Below are 24,006 nucleotides of genomic sequence, written 5' to 3'. Positions count from 1 at the left end.
AGTCCAAATTGTTTATGGATCATAATCCAATGACAACATTAATTAATTTGCAGCCCATTAAATTTTACATAAAGAATTACAACAAATTGAGCCCACTAATTAAATTAAACCCAACTATCAATATATTTCAATGACCTCTAATTATTATTAGTCATTTAGACGTTTAGTTTTCTTCTTATCCTTTCTTTCTGAATCTCGTTGTCCATTGCAACAGCAGAACAAAGGTAATAAATATTTTATTTTGCAATAATTAATTTAAGCTTTCTTCTACTACCAAGTATAAATATAGTATTATACTCTTATAAATGGTAAAAGATCTTAAGAGTAGTTCTTATTTTGGCTTTTTTCTTCGATTTCTAGATCATTTTACACTAAAATTGTTATGTTCCATAATTTCAAATGATGAAACATCAAATTTCTACATATAGGATATATACCATTCGCACAAAAAGAGAATGATGGTTCAACATACAAATTATGTATCTATCAGACATAGAAAAATGAACATTGTCTGTGTATACTTTTGTTGGTTTGAGCGTGGAGTACATCTTTGAGATTCAGTGTAATGTGATATTTTTATTTTTCAATAGCTTATGTACTTTAAGCAAAAAAATATATTACGACCCTGGTGAACATTTTTCCTGCCTCCGCCACTGCCCTTGACTGTTATAAGATTTGGCGGGCCAGAAGCAATTCACGGTGTACTGCCCTTCATAGAGTCTCCTCCATCTTTGCCATCTTCGTTAACCGCTTGCAGAATCTCCTGATCTTTCATGTTCATTCTAGGCTGGTTTCTTGGTTACTCCGGCTTTGGTTTTGTTTCATGTTTTGTGTTGGTCTCCCCATCATATTGGAATTAATTTCTCTCTGTTTTGCTTTTACCGCCTTTCTTGTCTGTAGCCAAAATCAACTAGTGTAAGTTCTTTCTTCTCTGGTAAAAGAACTCTCTGAGCTTGGATTTCAGCCAACTTTATCTCTTTCTGGTGGTTGTCCCCTCGGAAATCAATTCAAATCAACTCCATATCAATTAATTTGACTCAGCGAAGCCAAAGCAATACTAAACAAGCGGGCTTTCTTATTGTTGTCTTTCCCCTGAAAACAAACATGTTCAAAAGTCAATACAATGTTTATCATATCACAACAACGACAGTTAGCAACAACATTGTTCTCATTCTGCTGTTGCAGAAGACTTTTCTACATTTCAAAAAGCATCGACAGTTTGCAACCATTTAAACCAACTCATAACATAATCCTCTACCACATACTAACACAAATTGAACACACAGTATACACAAAACTACTAAAACAAATATATTCAAGTTAAACCACATTATCACATAAACACGCCAATTCAATACAACATTTCCAGCCCCACACAACATGATTTCCCAAGTCATATACCTATTTGTAAGATCTAATCACATTTATATCAAATCAAATGAGATTTCGTTTTTAACTGATTCAAACCAAAAATTCACCATCACTTTTGAACCCACAACAAAAAACGACCACAAAATTGAAAAAGAATAAACTCACTTACACAGGTTTCGGGAAAGAAGAATAGGGAAGCAATTGATTCAGAGCAAAGGATGAGAGGCGATTTCATGGGTTCTGATTAGGACTGGGCAAATAAACCGAACCCAAAAACCCGAACCGAATCCGATCCGATAAAAATGAATCCGAACCGATCCGAACCCGACGTAAATACCGAATGGATCTTGTTTTGTGGTATTTCGGGTTATGGGTATTATCCGAACCAAACCCGAATCTAAATGGATATCCGATAGAACCCGAAACATTCAAAACCTTGAAAAGATCTTGTACCAAACATGATCTCAATTCCTAATATGTATCTAAAATACAATAAGAAATATTGAACATCTAAAATATTTATCTATTACATGAAGGTTGGTAGTCCTATTGCATGAAGGTTGGTGGTTATATTACATGAAGATTGATGGTTGAAGATGGCCGTTGAATCTTGAAGTATTTAGATTTTGATTTTGTTTTCGTTAAACAATGTTGTTTATCATTTCATGAGAACTTGGTTTTCGTTAAACTGATGTATATAAAATGATCAAAATTTCTCCCCTGAAATATGGAACAGAGGAGCAAATTTGGCAGGTGGTTACTGTTCAATATTGGTGAAAAATAAAAAAAACCATTAGTTTTGACTTTCAAACGACGTCGTAGGTGTAAATATTTTAGACAAACATTTAACGACGCCGTTTCGGACTGTGAAATTAGGGTCAAAACATTTTACGATTTGTGAAATTTGGGGGGTGGGTCAGAAGGAAGAACGCCGCAGCGAACGAACAGAGTGAGAGAGAGAGAGAGAGAGAGAGAGAGAGAGAGAGAGAGAGAGAGAGAGAGAGAGAGTAGTGAGCTATGGCTGATTTCGACATAGTTGAGCTTCGGAAACGATATGAACTGGTCTGTCAGGGTTTCCCCTCCATTCCTTCTGACCTCAAACGCGAATACGAAGAGGTAGAAGGTTTCGTCAAAAAATGTCTGGAGTTGAAGGAGGAACGTTTCACCTATGTGAGTCTGTCTGTCTGTCTGTCTAATTTGATGATTGTCTGTGTTCATATTACTTTTATTCCAATTAGGAGCTGTCTACTAAACATTTATTTTATTTTAATCTTTTTTTCTCCTCATAGGACGAAGCTAAAGAGCTGAGGGATCTATTAAACAATGCTGCTACGATTATGGGCGGTCTAGCATATAATATTATAGAAGAGGCTACATTCAAAAGTGCTACTTTGATTGGTCTCAATGCTCAGCTCGATCCTTTCAAGACTCGTTTATCTACCTGTGCATCTGCAGTCCGAGAATTTGAACACTCACGAGTGCTTCTCACTGATGATCGAGTTGCTCATCTCAAAGCTCATGTGGAAGAGAAGTATGCTTTGTATCGTGATTGGGTACGTTTTCTCGGGAGTTTTTTTTTTTTTTGTTTGATTCGACTATGATAATGTTGGTTTGATTCCATTATGATAATGTTGGAAATACTTGGGTGTGATTCAGTACGATCAAGATGCCCCGTTAAGGGAACTAAAACGAGATATGTCGAGGCTGCAACACCCTTTTCGCCAACAGCTGGATTCGCTCGATCAGAAAATCTCCAACAACTCTTCAGTCAAAATCCAAATTAACCAACTTGTGGATCAAATGGTGAGTTTTTTTTTTTTTTTTTTTTGTTTCTTGGTTATGAGCACTTCTCCACCATAATTAACTTCCTTTTTTTTTTTTTTTTTTCAGAGTAAACACATGGAAACGTGGCCGACCGAGAAACACGTAAAAGACGTAGTGGAGGATTTGAGAACCAAAGTCAAAGGATATGATTACGTTTCTCAATCATTGCATACAGATAAGAATCGTCTCAACGAGCTCCAAGAATCTCTTGAGAGGTTAATAACGGTATAAACAATTATTCCTCTTCTTCAAAACTCTCACTTTCTTTACAACTATTACATTTATTCATTTTATTACTCAAAAGGATGTGATCGGGTTGATAGATAGATTACTGGACATTAAAAAGGAATACGATGTCAAGCTTTTCAGGGTTAGTTTTCTCATTTGAATTTTTACATGTTTTCATTTTTGTTTAGTTACTGCTACTGAGCTACTTGCTTTCTGTGCAGATTTATACCATCAGAAAAGAAGACTTCCATGAACTAGACGCTTACCTCTTTGGTCCTAGGGCACCTAAGTCACCTCAATCCTCGAAATTCTTTCTTGAAGTGACAAAATTTGTCCCGATCAACAAGCTTGTACTTCTCCTAGCTGCAAAACCTATCTCGGATATCACCATTGTAGAATGCCGAGATCACATCCAGTTTGCATATTTAAAAACCGCTGAGGTAATGTTTAAGTTTCTTCTATACAATAGTTGGAAAGAAAATCAATTTTGAAGTTTGCAATCTCTCTTATTTTCAATACTAACAGGAAGGAGACATACTGGTGACAGAAGATGAATGGGTAAAACTCATGGGACCCGTGAAAAACCAACTAGAACACGGTAATTCTTTTTTAAGTTTCCAATTAAGAGTTCTGAATAACTAACATCTGTATCTTCATCCTCTGTGTTCTACTTCTTTTCAATAGATATTTGCTGGGCATTTGTCACCGCGGAGCTTGTGAGCGCCGTCAGACACATCTATAAATATGACCCCACCGTTGTGGAATACTCCTGTCGAGACCTTGTCGATTTCGTAGATCATCAGAAACGTTCCGAAGAGAAGACGAAGGAGAAGTCGGGCAACAAACACTTTTGCTATGCGCACGGATCCTAAGGGAAGAATCCCGTCCGTTTGAAGCCAACTGTAGAGAAGAAGTACTTACACGCCATGGGTCTAACCTCGGCTACATTGGAGAGGTAGTCTCCTTGACTACTGTCAAAGAAGTTCTTCAGACGCTTCAAAACCACCCTGTTGCTGGATGCATTCCCGTCTTTGAACCAGACTACAGCTCTATTAATGATGTAAGTGTATAATTCAGTTGTGTCTTGTTCTTTTTCTTGTTCATAACAATTTATGTTAATTTGGCAGCAACTGTACTACGGCCCTACATCTCCACTCTCACGTTACGAAACCATGCATGCGATCAGCTTTGTTGGCGCTGGAGGAGTCAAGCAAGGTGAGAAGCATGTGAATGCTAGATCCAGTCACGGTGTTAACTTCGGCAAAGACGGCTATTTCAAAATTTGCTTCCAGCACGTGATAATCTGCCTCACCCGTGGACACCACATGAGGTATCTTGAAGACCCGGTTCTTCTTCCTTGCAGATTTGTATACCCAGAGCTCCTATCTCTAGAAAAGGACGAAGAGAAGAGAAGAGACGAGACGATATAGATCTCTTGCTTGGTACGCCAGAGTTCTTAAATCTCTTTGAATTTTTACTTTGAAGAATCTTAGTTTCACTCAGACTTATCTTCTTTTCTTTGGACTTTCAGGAGGGTGATTTTGGCAGCCAGTATTCTGTGGGAGTGAAGCTGTAGCTATGGCTCATAAACTCTTTTAATTATTAGTATGTTTTCCTACTGTCTGTTGACCTGAACAGCGCTTAGGCTTATTAGCCACACTTCTCTCCTGAACCTCCTTTTGAAGATCCAAGCCTTCTTTTCTTTTTCCAATAACTCGCAACTCTCAAACCAAAATTGTATATATTTTTCCTTTTATTTAACATGCACTTTTAACTATTTGAACTAGAAGATGGAGGAAACTACAGACCTTCAATTCACTTCCTTGAGTACCCATATTTCATATTTGATATAGCTTTTAAATCTAACTTCTCTGCCATCTCTTTTTCGCCTAGATTACGCTTGAGATCATTGATCTGTTAGCTAAATCCGCAGAATAAACCATCAACCTAAGACATATGAACTAAGAAGAAGTTATATTTAAATGTTTCGAAATATTGGTCAATACACATATAAAGTTTTTTTTAAAAAGGTTAATCCCACACATTTCACAACTCTTTTATTGTAGTGATCCACTATTGCCATGCTCCAATGTTAAGGGAGCATAAGTACCACTCGATAAGCAACCACAAGCGAGGAAAACCAGTGTACATGGCTCTTGTGTGGGGCAGCTGTTGTCCTCATACCTGGATCTCCACTTCACGTGTACACATAATCACACATTTGTTCTTCTCGGCCTTGACCATCACATTTTCTCATTGGAACGAGATTTCAATCTGGTAGTGCTGTTATTATGTGATTGGAGTTCGGCAATCAAAATTCTCAGAGAATCTCTTGTCTTATATGCCAGACCAGGGGGTACTTGCTTTTTTACGTATACTTGATACTTTACTTACCTTGAACGAGTAATGAATTTTTCGACTTGTACTTGACTTGTCAGAAACGAGTACTTGTTATTTCGAGTACTTGTCCAAAAATATATTACTTGCAAGTTATTTGTCTTGTTCGATTACTTGCTACTTACAAGTATTTATTAATTATTTGTATATATTTTCAAGTTTATATATTTTCAAGTTTCTAAAAATTACTTGATAGATATCTTACGATAGAAGGTTATGAAGTTTGTTTTATTTACTCGATTTTGGTAAAAACACGAGAGTTATTTTAAATACAATATTTACACCTAAAAAAAAATGGAATTCGATAAGAAAGTATTGTTTACCTCTTACAACAAAGAAATATTTGTTTAGGGCTTTGGTTTTAATGGTTTAGTTATCATTTTTTTAGTCATAAAACAAGTAACGAGTAATTTGAAGGCGAGTCGTAACTTTTTTTGTGATATTTGTTACTTGTTTTGTACTTACAAGTAGTAAAACTCAACAAATTAATATTTGACTTGCAACGACGAATACTTAAAAAAACGAAGCGAATACGGGTTAAATAGTGGGTATAAGGCAAGTAACGAGTATTGGTACCCAGCCCTACGACAGACTATTCAAACAAAACAGAGCAATTATCAGAAACATTGGGTCATAACAGAGAGTCAGCTTACTCTAAGAAAACGACATCGTTTCGTTTGAATAGAAAACAAAAACACAAAAATTGAGCTTACCTTGCGTCGAACCCGGGTTCCCAGAGATTATCAACGCATCACTAACCACTAGAGCTGGCAAGTTACTGTATAACGAATTAACCCATATCATTTTGTAACGCTAAGTTGTAGATTTTAAACGGTTTAAATAATAATCATAACCGGAAATTCTATCAAATATTTCACAGTTCGAATTGATTTTTCCGGTCCGGTTTAGTGTCCCAGACCTAAATAGCTTCAAGGTGGCAATTGTCCGGATTACCTCTTTCCGCCACGGTTCATCTCCATCACCGCCTTATCCAGTCACACACACTCTCTCTCTCTCTAGCAAACCCTAAAGAGGAGGTAATCTATTTTTTCAATTCTCTTCGTAATCGTGATCTAATGGTTGCATGATTTCAATACCTATTGTCACGTACAAACCCTAATTTCTATTTCTACTCTCTACATATTTGATTTTTCCTTGTCAGATCAACAGCTATGGCTTCTTCATGGGAAGAGTCTCTATGACAAGATTCAAACTTTTCCTGCCCAAGCTAAAAAAAGATTTTTCGATCAGGTTACTCGCCGATTTGTTCCACAACCAAATGATGTAGCACTATACATTGAACAAGGAGGTGAGCCGATGCGAAACGAATATCTGAAGATTGTTCATGAACTTCTTCTACATAACCCATACAATGGATTCTATCCTCAAATCAAAGCTCCCAGCGGATTTAATGTAAGTTATATGTGATTGTAGTTGGAATAAATATTTGAATTATCATGAAACTAACTGTCAAATCAATCTACAGGTAGAAGTTCCTATGTTTTTTCACAAGATGAGGCGTTGGGGTCTTGCTCATGCCCTCTTGGATGATGTCTTCGCACATATCAAGGAAACACTCTATTGTTACCCGTGGATGAAATCCGAACCAGTGACAAATCTGCTCAACTTTGCTGGTGATGTTTACTATATCTACAAGGGAAAATACTTCAAAGCTTTTATCACCATTTATCTCCCAGAGTCTTATCCTAACGATCCTCCTCAAGCGTGGGTAGTCTGCGAAGACGGTACTACGGCAATCGACCCTGTGCAAATGCATGTAGCTCCCAATGGTAGCGTCAGTATTCCGTATCTATGGGATTGGGATGGCAAGAGTTCCACGCTTTTACAATTTATCTTGCATATGTGCGTTGAATTTACTTCTCAGCCACCTACCTTCGCCATTGATGTTGGCATCAATTTATCTCATAATCAGGTTTTTTTTTTTGAAATTTCATTTTCTTTATTGTGATTGGTTTTTGTGGTCATTGATTCCAAGTCGTTTTTTGTAGAGGGAGTTATTGAAGATCATACTCGACTACAGGATCAGGCATCTCTACGATGAAATTATCAAGATAACACCCGCAAGGACATATGCTTTCTTCGATGAGGTCTGTGTTTTTCTCTCTTCTTTTTCTGCCTTTGAAGATAGCTAAATCATAATGAACTTTGAAACGTGTGTTGACTAGGTTGCTAGACGATATCCTCCGGTTTTAGTGGATCTAGCTGGCCACATCAGGACTAGCCAAAGAGGTGTGAATGAATTCATTGACATTGTGGCAGAGTTACTTGGACAACCTTCCAAGACCATAAGTACAGTGGATGTTGCGGATCATCGTTTCCTCCCATGAGTGAGAGTCGCTGAGAGTAATTAAAACGTAACGTTTGTCGTTCTATCTAGCAATTATTTTAAGTTTATTTAACGCCCGTAGTTGTTTCTAATCTAAGACATGATAAGCTTTTCTTGTGTTTTATTATTATCCCCAAAGATTCTGTACCATGGTGCCGTAGCTGTGGCTCATAAACTCTTTTAATTATTAGTATGTTTTCCTACTGTCAGTTGACCTGAACAGCGCTTAGGGTTATTATGTGTGTTGGTGGATCGTTCATTGATTTAACAAAGGGTATGTCTGGATCTGAGAAGAAGAGGATTATGTTTGCTAGATTTGTGAAAACCTTGTTCTGAGTAAGCGATCTTTTAGATAATCATATTTCTCTTGGAAAAATAAAACGTAGCAGTGTCTCACCGGTTAAGGAAGAACAAGATCAGCTGTCCAGAACAGTTGCATCAGTGAGTCACAGCAGTAACCTGTTTCTTCATCAAGCCTGAGACGGCACATTAAGGCTTGTGGAAGGACAAGGTGCACCCACGGTTGGTTCCAGCTGTCCACACCATGAGCATGAGCGTCACAGTCAAGGTAACCACAAAACTTAGTTTGGTAGCCATTTTCTCTGAAGATTGATATGCTTGAGATTTGTTTGTGTTTGGTGATAACCGTAGAGAGTTTAGTTTATATAGAGACACTTGGGGCCTTGACTCTTACATGTGAATGGTAGAATGAAAAAGCTAAAGTAATTTGTTACGTGTAAATGTAAAAACAGAGATCTAGAGAAACAAAGTGTATTATTGAATCAATCAATCACGTGTTTACAACCAAGAGAAAGTTTTACAGGAGATTTCTCAGCTCCTACACTATGATCGACTCAAACACTCGATGCTATCTCTCTTTCACATAGGCATATAAATAGCATAAACGTAAAGGCTCAGCACGTCACTCTCATTCTGTTAGGCTCGTACGTGCGATGTTCCCCCCACTACGTGTGATGTTCCCCTCAAGTGGTTATTCAAAGATTCCCTTTCTAGATAAGCGCCACCTCACCTTCTAGAATCTGTCGCTCCCCATCAAGTTGGAGACACGCTGGCCTTATTCTTTCTGTGATACTGGTAGAGAATAGGGGGCCTTCGTGACTCGTACGTATCATTACCGCCGCCATTGAAACTGACCTTGTCCTCAAGGTCAAGTGTTGGAAACTACTTTGCCATTGCTGCCGCTCCCTCCCACGTGCAGTCAGCCTCTAGTAACCCCACCCATTTAATCAATACTTCACGCTGACCTGACGTTGGGTTAACCCTCACATCTAACACCTCCTCCGGTTGTGCTTCTAAAACCCCATCAACAGTGAGCTGTGGAGGTATAGAAACCGGAATCAGCCCCTCTCCCACGGCTTTCTTGAGTTGAGACACATGGAAGGTAGGGTGAATGCGCGCCTCTGGTGGCAAGGCAAGACGATACGCGACTGGTCCAACCCTTGCAGCGATCTCATACGGTCCATAGAAGCGAGCAGCAAGCTTCTCATTTGCACGGCGAGCCAACGTTTGCTGTCGGTAAGGTCGGAGCTTGAGGAACACCTTCTCCCCCACCTGAAACTCCACCTCCCGACGATGCTCATCAACCCTGTTCTTCATAGTTTGCTGAGCCTTGTGCAAATGCTGTCTGATTAGTGCCAAATGCTCATCTCTTCCCTTCAAACGTTTCTCCAAATCCGCATTATTAGTAGACCCCGACTCATAACTCATCAACACGGAAAGGTCCCTTCCATAAACGGCCTTGAATGGCGACATCAAGATAGCGGAGTGGAAGGAAGTGTTGTAGTTATACTCTGCCCATGCCAAATATTGACCCCAAGTGCGAGGTTTCTCACTGGCATAGCACCGTAAGTATGTCTCCAATCCTCTATTTGTCACCTCTGTCTGCCCATCTGATTGTGGATAGTAGGCAGTACTGAAACACAGCTTCGTTCCTGCTAGACGAAACAACTCTTTCCAAAACAGCCCCGTGAACACCTTATCTCGATTAGACACAATAGTTTTGGGAAAACCATGTAGCCTGACTATCTCATGAATGAACAGCACCGCGACATCAACCGCTGTGAATGGGTGTTTCATTCCTAAGAAGTGAGCATATTTTGAAAAACGATCAACGACGACCAGCACCACGTTGTAACCTTCTATAAAGTCCATGGAGAGATCCTCCCACACATTGAGTGGAATTGGCAGTGGTTGAAGCAAGCCGCTAGGGGCCAATGTGGAATACTTGTTCCGCTGGCACACCTGACAAGCGGAGACATAACGCCTTATGTCAGTCATCATTCCCCTCCAATAAAAGATCTCCCCAATGCGCTTCTGAGTCTTTAACACACCGCCATGACCCCCTTGTTTCCCATCGTGGAATTCGTTCAAGATTAGTCCCACCATGCTCGCGTCCCTAGGTATAACCAGCTTACCTTGACGTAGGAGCCTCCCTTGGACCAGTGTGAAGTCAGGGTGCGCCTTGCTCCCATTCTTCAAGTCTTGAACAATCTGTCCCAGCTCCGGATCATTCTCGACTGCTCTGCTAATATCCTCCATCTGAAGTGCAATTGGTACCGACAGAGCAAATGCCTCAGGCCCAAAAGCTTTTCTTGATAGTGCGTCGGCTGTCTTGTTTTCCAAGCCAGGTTTGTATTGGATCTCGAAATCGAACCCCAACAGCTTAGTGAGCCACCGCTGGTACTCCACGTTAATTTCCCTTTGCTCCAGCAGAAACTTCAGCCTTTTTTGATCGGTACGGACCAGAAACCGTCCCCCCAACAAGTAGTGACGCCATTTTTGAATGGCAAAGACAATTGCCATCAATTCTCTTTCGTAGACTGACTTCATTCGTTGTCGGTCGGTGAGAGCTTGGCTGAAGTAAGCAAGAGGCCTCTGCTTCTGCATTAGTACGGCGCCAAGTCCGAATCCCGACGCATCTGATTCTACCACGAACAACTCATTGAAGTCAGGCAATGCTAGCACAGGTACTGTCGACATCGCATTCTTGAGATGCTGGAATGCCTTTGCTGCCACTGCACCCCACGCGAATTGATCCTTCTTGAGTAACACTGTCAGAGGACGTGCTATATCTCCATAACCAAGCACAAATTTGCGGTAATAACCCGTCAACCCCAAAAATCCTTGCAAATCCTTCACATTTCTTGGCTCCTTCCAATCCTTCATTGCCTGTATCTTGCCCTCATCTGCAGCCACTCCTTCTGCTGAAATGATGTGGCCTAGATACTCCACAGAGGAGCTACCAAACTCGCATTTGTTCTTGTTAGCGTAGAGCTTGTGTTGTTGTAACACCTCCAGCACCAACCTGGCGTGCTCCTCGTGTTCCTCCAACGTCTTACTATACACGAGGATGTCGTCAAAGAAGACCAACACGAATTTTCGCAGGTAACTCCGAAAGACATCGTCATCAGTGACTGAAAAGTTGCTGGTGCGTTGGACATACCGAAGGGTATTACCAAGAACTCGTAGTGCCCGTCGTGTGTGCGAAATGCCGTCTTCGGAACATCACTTGCCTTCACCAAAATTTGATGATACCATGCCTTTAAATTCAGTTTAGAAAAGACCACTGCTCCCTGCAACTCATCGAGCAATTGGTCGATCATTGGGATTGGGTAGCAATCTGCAACTGTGGCTTTGTTCAACGCTCGGTAGTCGACACAAAACCTCCAACTTCCGTCTTTCTTCCTCACTAACAAGACTGGGCTCCAGAACGGGCTGCTGCTCCCCTGTATGATGCCTGCGGTTAGCATTGTGGCCACTTGCTTCTCAATCTCCTCTTTCTGTACCTGCGGGTACCGAAATGGCTGCACGCTCACCGGCTGGGCATCTGGCTTGAGCACAATGGCGTGTTCCTTTCCTCTCGATGGGGGTAACTCCTTTGGGCACCTGCAGGTACCGGAAAGGACGCACGCTTACTGGTTGCGCGTCTGGCTTGAGCACGATGGCATGCTCCTTTCCTCTAGAGGGCGGTAACTCCTTTTGTTCCTCGAAGATTGGGGCATAAGTGTTTAGTAACGTGGTGAGTTGTGGTGCAAGTGGTCCCTTCACCAATGGTTTCTCAACTTGCAAGCCGTAGTACTCCACCAACATCACCTCTCCCTCCTTCTCCATTGTCTTCCTCATGGCCTTCGCTGATACTGGTGAACAACAAAGACTTGGATCCCCAACTAGCTTGTACTTGCTGTTCCCGATCTTAAATTTAAGCACCTGCAACTTCCAGTTGACCTTCGTATCTCCCAGCGTCTCCAACCACTGGATCCCTAAGATCACATCGGCGCTCCCCAATTCGATTGGCAAAAAGCTCGAAGTGACTGAACAGCCTTGTAATTCCAATCTCACGTCGGGACACGTCCCTGCTCACTTTATCGTGATTCCTCCCACAGTGAGTACGTTGTATGCCTTAGCACTATCGATGGTCAGGTTCAGCCTCTTCACTACCTCTGTCGAAACGAATTTGTGGGTTGCTCCACTGTCAATCAAGACCACCACCTTCTCGCCTTGTATTGTACCCTCTAGCTTGATGGTTTTCGATGATGAGATCCCCATCATTGAGCTAATCGAGATCTCTGCTATCTCCCCTTCGTCTTCCACCGTCGTCTCTGCCAACTCAACGGAGCAATCAGAGATATCGATCTTCGTTCCATCCTCCAGCAGCATCAACAGCTCCGGCCGCGCACACCTGTGATTGTACCGGTATTTCTCGTCGCAGCGGAAACAGAGCCCTTCCGCCTTCCATTTCGCGACCGCCTCCGGTGTCAAGTGTCGAGACGGCGGCTTAAGCCTGTTGTGTGGCTTCTGGCCTCCATTGTTAGGTGATGTCGTCGTGGGTGTGTTGGGTTTGGGCCTGTTCAACCCACCTCCCTGACCCGTACCTCCTTGACCATTACCTCGAACACCTTGGGCCTGAAAACGTCCGTTACTGGCCCAGCCCGTTTTACTATCATTTCCTTCTCCCTTCTCCGACGAGTCTCCCTCACCGGACCATTCATCGACTAGCTCCGCCACGTTCATTATCTTCTCCAACCCCCGCGGCTCCATCAATTTCACCCCCGCACGGATCTTAGGTCGCAAATCGTTCTGAAAGGCTATCACCAGCACCGAATCTGGGATCTCGGGGGCGTTGGACGCGAGCGCGATGAACTCCTTCCGAAACTTCTTCACGGAGCTCGTATGTCTCAGGCTAAGCAGTCTCTCTCTAGCGCTCGAATCGCGTACGGTTGAGAACTGTTGAAGCACCCTGCTCTTCATCTGCTCCCAACACTCAAAGGGGTTTCGGTTTCTCTCCCAACGGTACCACGATAGAGCTTCACCGGTGAAACACAGCCGCACCGCCCTCATCTTGTCTTCCTCCGTAAAGTCCCCGATCTCGATGTATTGATCGATCCTCAATATCCAACCCTCAGCTTCCGTGCCGTCGAACAACGGTATCTCCATCCGACGAGACAACGAAAAGTTCCGATCCTCCCAGGCCCTCCACGGCGGCGGCTGTACCGTGAATGAGTCACCCTCCAACTTTGACTCGCCCACGAACCTTGCTTCGCCGTTGTACCTCGGTCCTTCCTCGATACTCTTCCCCGATCCTTCCCCTTGATAGACCGGAGCGTTGAAAACACCCGCTGGATGAGAGACCAAACCAGAGGAGAGCGGCCCTACTTCCCGCCGATCCTTCTCCTTGCTTTGTTCTGTCAGTCCTAGACGGATCTTCCCAAACTCACCGGTCATCTGCTTCATCTCCATCATCAGGCTCTCCATACACCTCTCTAACGACGAGATCTTCCCTACCTCCTTCTCGATCGCGTCAATACGTTCATCTATGCGATCAGCGAGCTCGGTGATCTTCTCATCGTTCTTCTTAGCTGGCGCCATGCTTTATCTCTGGTAACAACCTCGCTCTGATACCAAGTTTGTTACGTGTAAATGTAAAAACAGAGATCTAGAGAAACAAAGTGTATTATTGAATCAATCGATCACGTGTTTACAACCAAGAGAAAGTTTCACAGGAGATTTCTCAGCTCCTACACTATGATCGACTCAAACACTCGATGCTATCTCTCTTTCACATAGGCATATAAATAGCATAAACGTAAAGGCTCAGCACGTCACTCTCATTCTGTTAGGCTCGTACGTGCGATGTTCCCCCCACTACGTGTGATGTTCCCCTCAAGTGGTTATTCAAAGATTCCCCTTCTAGATAAGGTTTGGTGATAACCGTAGAGAGTTTAGTTTATATAGAGACACTTGGGGCCTTGACTCTTACATGTAAATGGTAGAATGAAAAGGCTAAAGTAATTACATAGGAAACTCGTTAACTAGAGAACATAGTGTCTGGATTCAAGGGTTAACAACATTACTAGGCTTGAACTTGAGGGACAAAGGCAGTGGTGAGGAGGCAAGAGCATGTTCATCACCCTTCTTGTGGTCAGAGTCATTGTCGTCATCAGAGTAACCTTGGAGCACGTCACCTTCTTGAGGAGTGAAACCAAGAAGAGCACCAATCATAGTAGACCAGCACTTGAGAGATTCCAACGGTTCTTATTGCACTGCAACACCCAGGTCCAGTGTAATAAGTCTCACCGGTTAAGGAAGAACAAGATCAACTCTCCAGCAGTGTTGAAGCTGCATCAGTGAGTCCCAGCAGTAACCTGTTTCTTCTTCATCAGCGGTAGACAAGGCTTGTGGAAGGAGAAGGTGCGTGCACCAACGGTTGGCTTCATGAGTGGTCGAGATGTCACTGTGGGTGAAGCCACAATGAGCATGAGCATCACAGTGAAGGTAACCAAGAAACCCGGTTTAGTAGCGCCATATAGAGAGTTTAGGAACTGAATATGGTTGAGATTTGTTTTGTGTTTGTGATGAGAAGTTTATATAGAGACACTTGGTGCATTGACTGTCACAAGTAAATGGTAGAGTGAAAGGGCTAAAAGTAATTCAATAAAACATAAGCTATGGATTCATGGGTTGCAACTGTACTAGGCTTAAATTTGAGGGAGAAAGGCAGTGGTGAGGAGGCAAAAGCATGTTCATCAACATTCTCACCAATCATAGAATGCAATGGTAGCCACAGGGATAGAGTTATGGAGTTTTGTCTTGATACAACCCAACTTCTTCAACGTTATTCTCTCTGATAAGCCTAAATGGTGTTACATCTGAAGCCTGATTATCAAGGCAGCGTGTCTTCATCAACACTAAAACCCACTCATCAAACTGTGCATGAGCTACTTCCTGCAATTCTATCTGATTGGATTCAAAGCAGTCTCTATCAGCATCTCGTTGGCATGAACCAACTCGTTTTGGATTATGCTCATCAACAGTTCTGTCTAAAAAAAGAAACATTCCTTTGGACTAAACTATTTGTTTTCTAGGATTTTTAATTAATTACACCTTCTACTATTATAAGTCTATAGTTTTATACCCACCACAATTAATTATTGTGATTTCTCTAAACCTGAATGAACCAAAACCCTAACCAGGACTCCGATTACATAATTATCTAATAAATATGGAAATACGCCATAAATGTTTACAAAAACTTACTCTATCAGTAAACTAAACATAAATAAACCACAAATATTTATAAAACTTTGCACCTTTTTGATTTATGTTTTCCTGTTTTCAAATTTCCACAATGTATGCGATATTCTTATTTAATTTTGCTATTTTCATTTCTATTACTAAATTAAAAATTAATAAATAATTTATTTATTGCCTTATATTTAATATTAACTAAAGATTCTTTGTATTTTTTAATTGTATTATTTTTTCTAAAATATTAATTAAAATATATTTGTTAGTAAATTGTATAATATAATATTAAATTATATATTTATATTTAAAGTAAATATTTGCGTCTAAGATAAACATTTACCCCAAACTTAAAATAAATACATAATTATGTTTTTATTTTACTAATTTAGAAATTCAAATTTAAAATAGTATTTTCATTTACTTTACTATTTTTTACTTATGATTGGATTAACAATTTTATATATTTTATCAAATAGTGTCGATATTTTTTTCATATAAATTTGAAATTTTTATATTTTATTTTCAATTTATATTAGGCTTGTTAACACCATTACTAGGCTTGAACTTGAGGGACAAAGGCAGTGGTGAAGCCAACGGTTGGTTTCATGAGAGGTCAAGATGTCAAGTGTTGCCTGATCTACTATGGTTATATCAATCATTGTTTTCACTATTCAATCGATTCAATCCAGAAGAAAATGGGATTCATCAATAGGTTTCTTACGATAGAATTCTTCATCTTTTGTAAGAAAGTTCTTGATTAGTTATTATGTAATGTGAGTTTTGTGTTGTTTGTTTATCTGGTCCTCAAATAGATTAAAATATTATAGAAAACTAACATCTCTACATGTTTTATGCCCGAACCACCTATCTATACTATTATCTGAGAAGTGAATTTTCTTACTTGTCATATTCTCCATAATTTTAGTGAATTTATTTATTTGTCATATTTTTCATGATTTTAGGATAAATCATTAGTTTAATAAATATTATTATTTAAAAAAATTATGTAATATATATATTTATCATGATATTTAAAATAATTAATAAACATTAAATTATTCTACTGATATATAAACTATTTAAAAAAAAAATTAATATATGTTATATGATATTTAGAACATTTAATTAAGAAAATAGATATTAACAGTTGATATTAACAATATCTACTGATAATATCATAATTTAGTTTATCTTATATTTAGTTTAGGACTTAATGACTAATATTATAGTCTATTTCTCTGATTCTTATTGAAGATATTGATCAAAATATATATATTATTATAAAAATTATAAATAAGTATACTAATATATTTAATTTAATCGGTTTCTTCAGTTTATTCGGTTGAATCGGTTAATATATTGAACCATATCCATACACTGTGGCTTCTTAAAAATAACATTCATCTGGTTTATTCGCTACTACCAAATCCAAACTATTTTCTCTATTTTGGTTCGGTTCGGTTTTCAGTGGTCGGTTTTACCGGATTGAACACCCCTAGGCTATTGTTATTTTATTGACGTTTTATGGGTTGTAGTTTTTTATAATCCTTTCAGTGCTACTGGATTTATTTTTGGTCCAAATACAATAAATACCAGATTTCCAAATTTGATTATTACTATGGAAAAAGTTTTGATTCAAAATTTACATCTTATATATAAAATATGAAACAAAAGAACATAGTTTAATATATTGATTACCAATATAAATGTTGAAGTATATTTATAATATTAATTTAAAATTGTATCTAATTTAATATTTTTTTAATAAAAATGAAATTTATAAATAGAAATTGTTATATATATATATATATATATATATATATATATATATATATATATTAGTCCGCAATATCAACTAGTTTATGTTGTATAATGCATTTTTTTTGTCAAACAGTTGTATAATGATTATACTGGAACAAAACAAGAAAAATATCTATATAATAATAAAATTGAAGATAAACTCTCCAAGATGCGCCATATCATCCCTCCTATCCCCATTTTGCGACACCAGTCGAGCAAAGAGAGAGAGTTTCTTCTTTTTTCTTTTTCTTCCAATTCGTAGATTTTTTTCTTCTTTTTTCTTTGGTGTTTATGGCTCGCGGATTAGCTGGATTTTCTGATTATTTATTGGGTCTTTCTATTTATTTATTGGTCCATACTTTGATATATGCGGTCCGTTTGTGTTTACAGTTAGGTGTGCCATCTTCAACTGATCGATGTTGTCACCTTCCATCGTCCCTGACTGCGTTTTCCTGTAACGTCTTCGCTTTTACTTAAAATCAACCTTTAATTTAATCATTAAGCTTCACCCCACATTTCTTCCCACTCCGTCTCATTTATTCTTATTAACAAGTGGCATTTGTAACAGATCCAAGGTCGAGCTATAAATAAGTGTTTTGGAACGGTAAAGATCTGCACCATTGAGATATCTTATAGCTTAAGCAATCCGACGGACGCTTTCAGATATGTCGTCTTCCTATGTTCTTGTTGCCAACTTGAGAGTAGACTGTTGCTCAAACACGGCGGAGGTGCGTCTTCTGAGGTTCTAGGAACATAATTTTGCATTTTTCTTGCATTAATCAAAGGCTTCGTACAAACATAAGTTGACCCATATGGAAGGAAAGTAATCTTTGATTCCTGATTACACAAAATTAATATGGGGTTTATTATGTTTAAATTTCAGTTTAATTTCTGTATTGCTTTCTACAATTTTTTAAATTTTAATACAAAATAATTTTTTTTAATAATTTATCCCCAAAAATATATATTTTTCATTCCCACCATTACTTTTTCATAACAATAATAATTAAAAAAAACAAATACATTTCAAACGTAAAACAAAGCTAAATGTCTAAATTTAAACTTCAAATGCTGAGGATATAACATACAATTCACCATTTTCTTCCAATATATCTTCGAGGATTCATCTCTATAGCCCTTCTACCAAAATTTTAAATCACTTATATCCCTCACAAATCTTCATATCCCTCATATTCATTAAAGCACCTGCAATTACAAAATTAGCCTCAGATATAAGGAAAATAAAAATAATTAAAAATAAGAAAGTAAAAGGGAGAGCGTGAGCGTTTGTGCGTAGGTTGCGGTTTGGAGATTTACGATTTCGCGTTTGGTAGTGAAAAGCAAACCAGACGACGCGTCTCCGCGAAATCTGCTATTCCAGCTCGGTCTTGCGTCATCTTCCGCCGCTGTAAAAGACCCAATTGTATCCCCTGTCCATCGTTAGTGTATCCTCCACCAGGAGGTTGAAAACGGGTATGTTTTACGGTGGCAAAGCTCTTGAATGAGTTGAGAAAGCAGATTGGAATGGATTTAGATGTTGCAGCTTGGTCTTCGAGTCCATTATGACTTGAATTGAATATGAGAATGGTTGCATTGTTTGATTCGTAGTGCATTGAATGTAGATTTCAAAATCAAAATGGATACTGATAACTGTAGAACTAGTAATACTAGTATTGCAGGAGAACTAGCAAAACTAGTATTACTGATAACTGTAGAACTAGTAATACTAGTGGGGATAATTTTTTAAAAGTTTCCGCATACGAATTAATTTTGTTGGGAGGATTTGTCAGTGTATAATGGATGGTATTGAATGGTTTTGGCAGGTTCCAATGAGCAAAAACGTCATCATACACTTCAAATGTGAAGGTAACATGTATTGTTTGGTGTTGAAGCATGATACGGAGGAGATAAGTTTTTCAATGGTAGAAGCATGCGTATGCAAAAAGCTCGGGGTCAGTGAAAGTAATGTGAAATTGAAATTGAGTTACACTCCACTGCTGGTTGGGTGTGACGAAAAATGTGCCATTTGTGATGATGAGGATCTTTGTGGTTATCTTTTGTCCCTTGATAAAGAGAACCGTAGGTGCATTTTGTTTGTGGAGTCATCAAAAGGTCAGAACTCCCGGAGAAACTTTCAAGAGCGGGAAAACGAAGTTCTTTAGGTATGAACTATGAGGTGTGGCATTCGAATGATGATGAAATCGGAGATAAAGCCATAACTTTATATGGTGGCAACAATCAATTTGATAAACAACCCGAGAGGGGGATTGTGGAGATTGAGGAGGTGTCTGAAAAAGGTGATGAAGAAGTAAATGTGGATTCAAATGTTGATGGCAATGTGTATTCAAATTGTGATGGCAATGTAGATTCATATGTTGATGGCAATGTGGATTCAAATGTTGATGGCAATGGGGATAATGGTAGGCAAGACACAGAAATGCGAGACAGACATGTAGATGTTCCACCTGTTTTCCAACAGGCGCAGTTTATGGAGGAATGGGAAGACGGTCTGGGTTTGAAAATACAACAAGAGTTTGCTAGCAAAAAGGTAGTGCAAGAAGTGGTGGATAGAGGCGCATGTAAGAAAACTTTTGGGATTAATGTGGTCAAATCCGATAAGGAGCGATTAGTGATAAAATGTCCTAAGGAAGGATGTAAATGGGGGCTGCGGGCTGCGAAGATTAAAAAATCCAACATGTTCTCTATTAGAACGTACAACAAGATGCATACATGCTCGCATGGAAGTCAGAGTAATTGCAACTCAAAGAGGAAAGGCACGCCACAGCTAGTTGCATCTCTACTGCATGATGATTATCCAGGCCAAATGGAAACTCCTCCTCCTAGCAGTATCAAGGCTCTTGTGTGGACAAAATTGGGTGTCAATATATCATACTCCACTGCTTTGATAGGTAAAAACGAAGCTGTGAGCAAGTTGCGTGGGACTCCTGAAGAAAGTTATCAGATGTTGTATTCTTATTTGTACATGTTAGAGAAGATCAATCATCATACAATCACGAGTGTGAAGTTAGATGATCCAGACAGATTCAAGTACTTGTTCATCGCGCTGGGAGCATAGAAGGTTTTAAAGTGATGAGGAAAGTTGTAACCGTGGATGCTACTTTTCTGAAAAATGGATATGGTGGTGTTCTCGTTTTTGCAACGGCTCAAGATCCTAATCGGCACCACTATCCTTTAGCTTTTGGTGTGCTAGATGGTGAGAATAAGGACAGTTGGAGTTGGTTTTTTGAGATGTTCAAAACGGTTGTGCCAGATTCATCGGAGTTGGTGTTTATGAGTGACAGAAATGGAAGCCTCATCAATGCCATAGCTAATGTATTTCCGAAGGCTCATCATGCGCATTGTATATGGCATTTGGCTCAAAATGTGAAAGGTCATGTAAGTAACGTCAACAAAGAAATTGTTCAATGGAGATTTATGGACATTGCTCGGATTTACACAGTGCCTGAATTCGATGCTGAATATTCTGCTTTCAAGAATCGTTATCCATCTGCTGCCAAGTATTTGGAGGAAAGTAGTGAGAAAGAAAAGTGGGCGAGGTGTTGGTTTCCGGGAGATAGATACAACATCGACACAAGCAACGTTGTGGAGTCGATGAATAGCGTGTTCAAGGATGCGAGGAAGTACTCTTTAATACCCTTGGTGGATACTATCATTAAAAAAACAGCTGATTGGTTTAATGAACATAGGAAAGAAACCGTCAGAGGATCCAGTGAGCGGAAACTAGTGCCTCTTGTGGAAAACTTGTGCATGACACATGGTCGGTTGCCAGGAAATTAATTGTCTCAGAGATAAACTCTTTCAACCTTGAGTACAGTGTCGTCGGAACTGATGGGAAGCCATATTCGGTGAATTTACTTGAAAAAAGATGCATTTGCCGGTTCTTTGATATTGAAAAGTATCCTTGTCACCACGGAATAGCCGCTTATATTTTTTACAAGAACACCCATGATAATGGTCCTGTTTTCGAGTTCGAAGATTTGATCTCTAAATACTATTGGACAGAGCTGTGGGCATTGGCATATTACAGGTCTATTTATGTGGTTCCTGATAGGAGTCAATGGGATGTCCCAGATTACATCAAAGAAATGAAGATCATAGCTCCAAAGCGCGTCGAAAAGAGGGGAAGAAAGAAAGTGAAAAGGTTTCCATCGGCTGGGGAACGCCGGCCAAGGACGCAAAATAAAAGGCGTCCAAGACAAAGCCTACAATGGTTGCTAATTTTACTCTGTTTTATTTGTACAACTATGGAGAACCGTTATTATGTTTGTGTAATACTAGTATGACTATCTGAAATTTAATTTGGAAATCGAAATGTTTGAATTATACAATGTTACATCAAAATAACAAATCTAATCTTTAGATTTGTCACATAATAAAAATGTTATATTCAACAAAACAACCCAACACACTACATACACTTTTATAGTTACTTAGTTCGATATGTGACTACTCAATATTAGATTTAGATAAACAACTTTTAAAGACAGTTTCATTACGTAAAACACCAATAATCATATTGTGAGTGAAATCTTATATTTCATTGTAGAACTAAAAAAAAAACTATAATTACACGTAATACTAAAATAATTGAAAATCAACGAAAGTACAACTATTTGTAATTTCTTTACAACTACTATCTTGGGGACAACTAGTTGTATGTTTTAGGCGGGTTTCCCTTAAAATTTCAAAATTTTGGCGCTCTTTCTAAAAACTCACAAGTCAATTTGGGATTTTCGACGGGAAAAAGTTGATGTTTCCCATCTCATTCATTACACATCTCTCATCTCTCTATCACCTTTCTCTCTCATCTTTCTTTCGTATGGGTTGATTGAGAAATGGGGAAAAAGTTGATGTTTCCAAACATGAAAAAGGGAGATGAAGAATTTGAGGATTGGATGTGTGTCTCTGCATTAACACTTATGTTGTTTGGATTATGTCCATTTCTCATTTCTCGATTATGTCTTAAGAATTTAAGTATGGATGTTTAAGAATTCTGGTAGTTATCCTTTGTTATACTTGTTTTCCGTAGTAATACCATAGTTTTCCGTAGTAATACCAAGACGATCCAAAACACTTAAACATATCATACATAGGTTCCAAAAACACTTAGGCATATCATACATAAGTTCCAAAACACTTAAGCAAATTATCATACATATGTCCCAAAAACAGAGGCTCTCCAGAACACTTAAACATAGAATGCTTCAAACTTTCTAACAATTTCATTTTCGTCATCCTCTGTCACCTTTTGCTTATTGGCCAAATCGCTTCTCATTTGTGAAATGGTCTTCTGTAACTGCTCAATCACTCTATCCTTCTCTCAGATTTCATCACGGGCTTCAAGCAAAGCTCTTTTTTGCCATTTTGTACCTTCCTCTTCATCATACAAAGAGAAGTACTTGCAATGGTCTCCAAGCTGCCACAAGATCCAAATTCCATTCTACATATATATTTCACATCTGAAGTTCTAGTTTAAAAGAAGTTCAATTTTCATTACCTTATAACGTGGACAGCCATAAAATTGCCGCCCAGGGTTTTTGTCAGTACAAGCTTGTGCTACCGTCGCCGGTAAGCCACAGAAACACAGTTTCCAACCCGAATTTTGGCTCCTCCTTGACGATCATGAACCCACTTCCATCTTCACTTTTTAGTTTTCACAAAAGAAGAGAGGTATGAAGAAATAGAGGAATATGAAGAAATGAGATCTGATATAAGAGAGAGAGAATGTGGAAAAGGTTAAGAAGATAGAGGAACGAGATCGTCTCTACCCTCATTTATTACACACGTAAGAAGAGAGAGAGAGAGCATTTACTTGTTTTCCTGACACCTAGTTATACTAGTTTGACATAGTTTTACCAATTTTCCATAGTTATACTACTTCCACCTACTACCAAAATCATCAGAAGTTATAGTACAAACCAAATAGCAACAATACAAACCAAAAGCAACAATAGGTTTAAGTTTTAGTACAAACCCGAAAGCAACATAAGTTTTAGAACAAACACCAAATGCAATACATCAGTCCCTCTTTGGCCACTTCTTTGGCCTCTGCGAGTTGTCATCTTCTGTTGGGGTCGAAAACGGTTACGACGAAGTTAACGTCCAAATCCCCGAAGAAGAAAAACGTAGAAACCTTCTTCGACAAACCCTTTTTCGAAATAGATTCTTCTTTACGAAAAGCTTTGCGGAAGAAACGCGAGTCATCGGACAAGAGCTCGAAGAGGCTCGCTACGCAGCAACCGAACACATGTTCCCCTTGGTCGCTATGTAGCGACCAAGCTCGAGCAATCGCTCGGTCGCTACGTAGCGACCGAGCTCGAGCCAAAGCTCGGTCGCTACGTAGCGACCAAGCTCAAGCCAAAGCTTGGTCGCTACGTAGCAATCGGGCTCGAGCCGAAGTTCAGTCGCTGTGTAGCGATTGAACCCTTCCGAACATCGATACGACATCAATCCATGCATTCTCGTCAAACCTT

General features: G+C 39.2%; 5 protein-coding genes and 1 pseudogene across 5 annotated transcripts; 4 read left to right on the top strand and 2 right to left on the bottom strand.

The window, feature by feature from the left end:
- The first annotated feature begins 2,292 nt into the window (after positions 1-2,292).
- On the top strand, positions 2,293-5,191 carry LOC106324753. The gene is made up of 10 exons (XM_013762730.1): positions 2,293-2,541; positions 2,661-2,924; positions 3,028-3,174; positions 3,262-3,420; positions 3,500-3,565; positions 3,645-3,863; positions 3,949-4,021; positions 4,108-4,483; positions 4,551-4,865; positions 4,955-5,191. Exons 1-8 carry the CDS (start codon positions 2,389-2,391, stop codon positions 4,293-4,295), a joined length of 1,269 nt encoding a protein of 422 aa, XP_013618184.1. The 5' UTR covers positions 2,293-2,388; the 3' UTR covers positions 4,296-4,483; positions 4,551-4,865; positions 4,955-5,191.
- Positions 5,192-6,982: 1,791 nt separating this feature from the next.
- On the top strand, positions 6,983-8,376 carry LOC106324755. Its single transcript, XM_013762732.1, has 4 exons — positions 6,983-7,233; positions 7,307-7,753; positions 7,830-7,928; positions 8,007-8,376. Exons 1-4 carry the CDS (start codon positions 7,138-7,140, stop codon positions 8,166-8,168), a joined length of 804 nt encoding a protein of 267 aa, XP_013618186.1. The 5' UTR covers positions 6,983-7,137; the 3' UTR covers positions 8,169-8,376.
- A 3,577-nt stretch (positions 8,377-11,953) lies between these two features.
- Positions 11,954-14,053, bottom strand: LOC106323802. The gene is made up of 3 exons (XM_013761870.1): positions 12,549-14,053; positions 12,395-12,447; positions 11,954-12,324 (listed from the first exon to the last, which is right to left on the bottom strand). Exons 1-3 carry the CDS (start codon positions 14,051-14,053, stop codon positions 11,954-11,956), a joined length of 1,929 nt encoding a protein of 642 aa, XP_013617324.1.
- A 338-nt stretch (positions 14,054-14,391) lies between these two features.
- LOC106323801 lies at positions 14,392-19,125 on the bottom strand (annotated as a pseudogene).
- Positions 19,126-19,676: 551 nt separating this feature from the next.
- On the top strand, positions 19,677-20,588 carry LOC106323800. The gene has a single exon (XM_013761869.1). The coding sequence runs from the start codon at positions 19,677-19,679 to the stop codon at positions 20,586-20,588; it is 912 nt and encodes a 303-aa protein (XP_013617323.1).
- A 14-nt stretch (positions 20,589-20,602) lies between these two features.
- LOC106323799 (protein FAR1-RELATED SEQUENCE 5-like) lies at positions 20,603-21,310 on the top strand. Its single transcript, XM_013761868.1, has one exon. It carries the CDS (start codon positions 20,603-20,605, stop codon positions 21,308-21,310), a length of 708 nt encoding a protein of 235 aa, XP_013617322.1.
- Positions 21,311-24,006: the final 2,696 nt, after the last annotated feature.

The sequence above is a fragment of the Brassica oleracea genome, chromosome C2, assembly GCF_000695525.1.
Source record: "Brassica oleracea var. oleracea cultivar TO1000 chromosome C2, BOL, whole genome shotgun sequence".
Taxonomy (NCBI): domain Eukaryota; kingdom Viridiplantae; phylum Streptophyta; class Magnoliopsida; order Brassicales; family Brassicaceae; genus Brassica; species Brassica oleracea.
The sequence above is the reverse complement of the archived record's forward strand: the minus strand, read 5'-3'. Positions and strand labels throughout refer to the sequence as shown.

Excerpts from the sequence above, each read along its gene's own strand:
- LOC106323799 (XM_013761868.1), top strand. The coding sequence starts at position 20,603 with ATGAGGAAAGTTGTAACCGTGGATGCTACTTTTCTGAAAAATGGATAT.
- LOC106323802 (XM_013761870.1), bottom strand. The coding sequence starts at position 14,053 with ATGGCGCCAGCTAAGAAGAACGATGAGAAGATCACCGAGCTCGCTGAT. Across the intron at positions 12,448-12,548 it reads GTGGGAGGAATCACGATAAA|GGATCCAGTGGTTGGAGACG; the intron begins GTGAGCAGGGAC and ends ATGTGATCTTAG. Across the intron at positions 12,325-12,394 it reads AGGTCAACTGGAAGTTGCAG|TATCAGCGAAGGCCATGAGG; the intron begins GTGCTTAAATTT and ends GTTGTTCACCAG.
- LOC106323800 (XM_013761869.1), top strand. The coding sequence starts at position 19,677 with ATGAACTATGAGGTGTGGCATTCGAATGATGATGAAATCGGAGATAAA.
- LOC106324753 (XM_013762730.1), top strand. The coding sequence starts at position 2,389 with ATGGCTGATTTCGACATAGTTGAGCTTCGGAAACGATATGAACTGGTC. Across the intron at positions 2,542-2,660 it reads AGGAGGAACGTTTCACCTAT|GACGAAGCTAAAGAGCTGAG; the intron begins GTGAGTCTGTCT and ends TTCTCCTCATAG. Across the intron at positions 4,022-4,107 it reads GAAAAACCAACTAGAACACG|ATATTTGCTGGGCATTTGTC; the intron begins GTAATTCTTTTT and ends TCTTTTCAATAG.
- LOC106324755 (XM_013762732.1), top strand. The coding sequence starts at position 7,138 with ATGCGAAACGAATATCTGAAGATTGTTCATGAACTTCTTCTACATAAC. Across the intron at positions 7,234-7,306 it reads AAGCTCCCAGCGGATTTAAT|GTAGAAGTTCCTATGTTTTT; the intron begins GTAAGTTATATG and ends ATCAATCTACAG. Across the intron at positions 7,929-8,006 it reads CATATGCTTTCTTCGATGAG|GTTGCTAGACGATATCCTCC; the intron begins GTCTGTGTTTTT and ends TGTGTTGACTAG.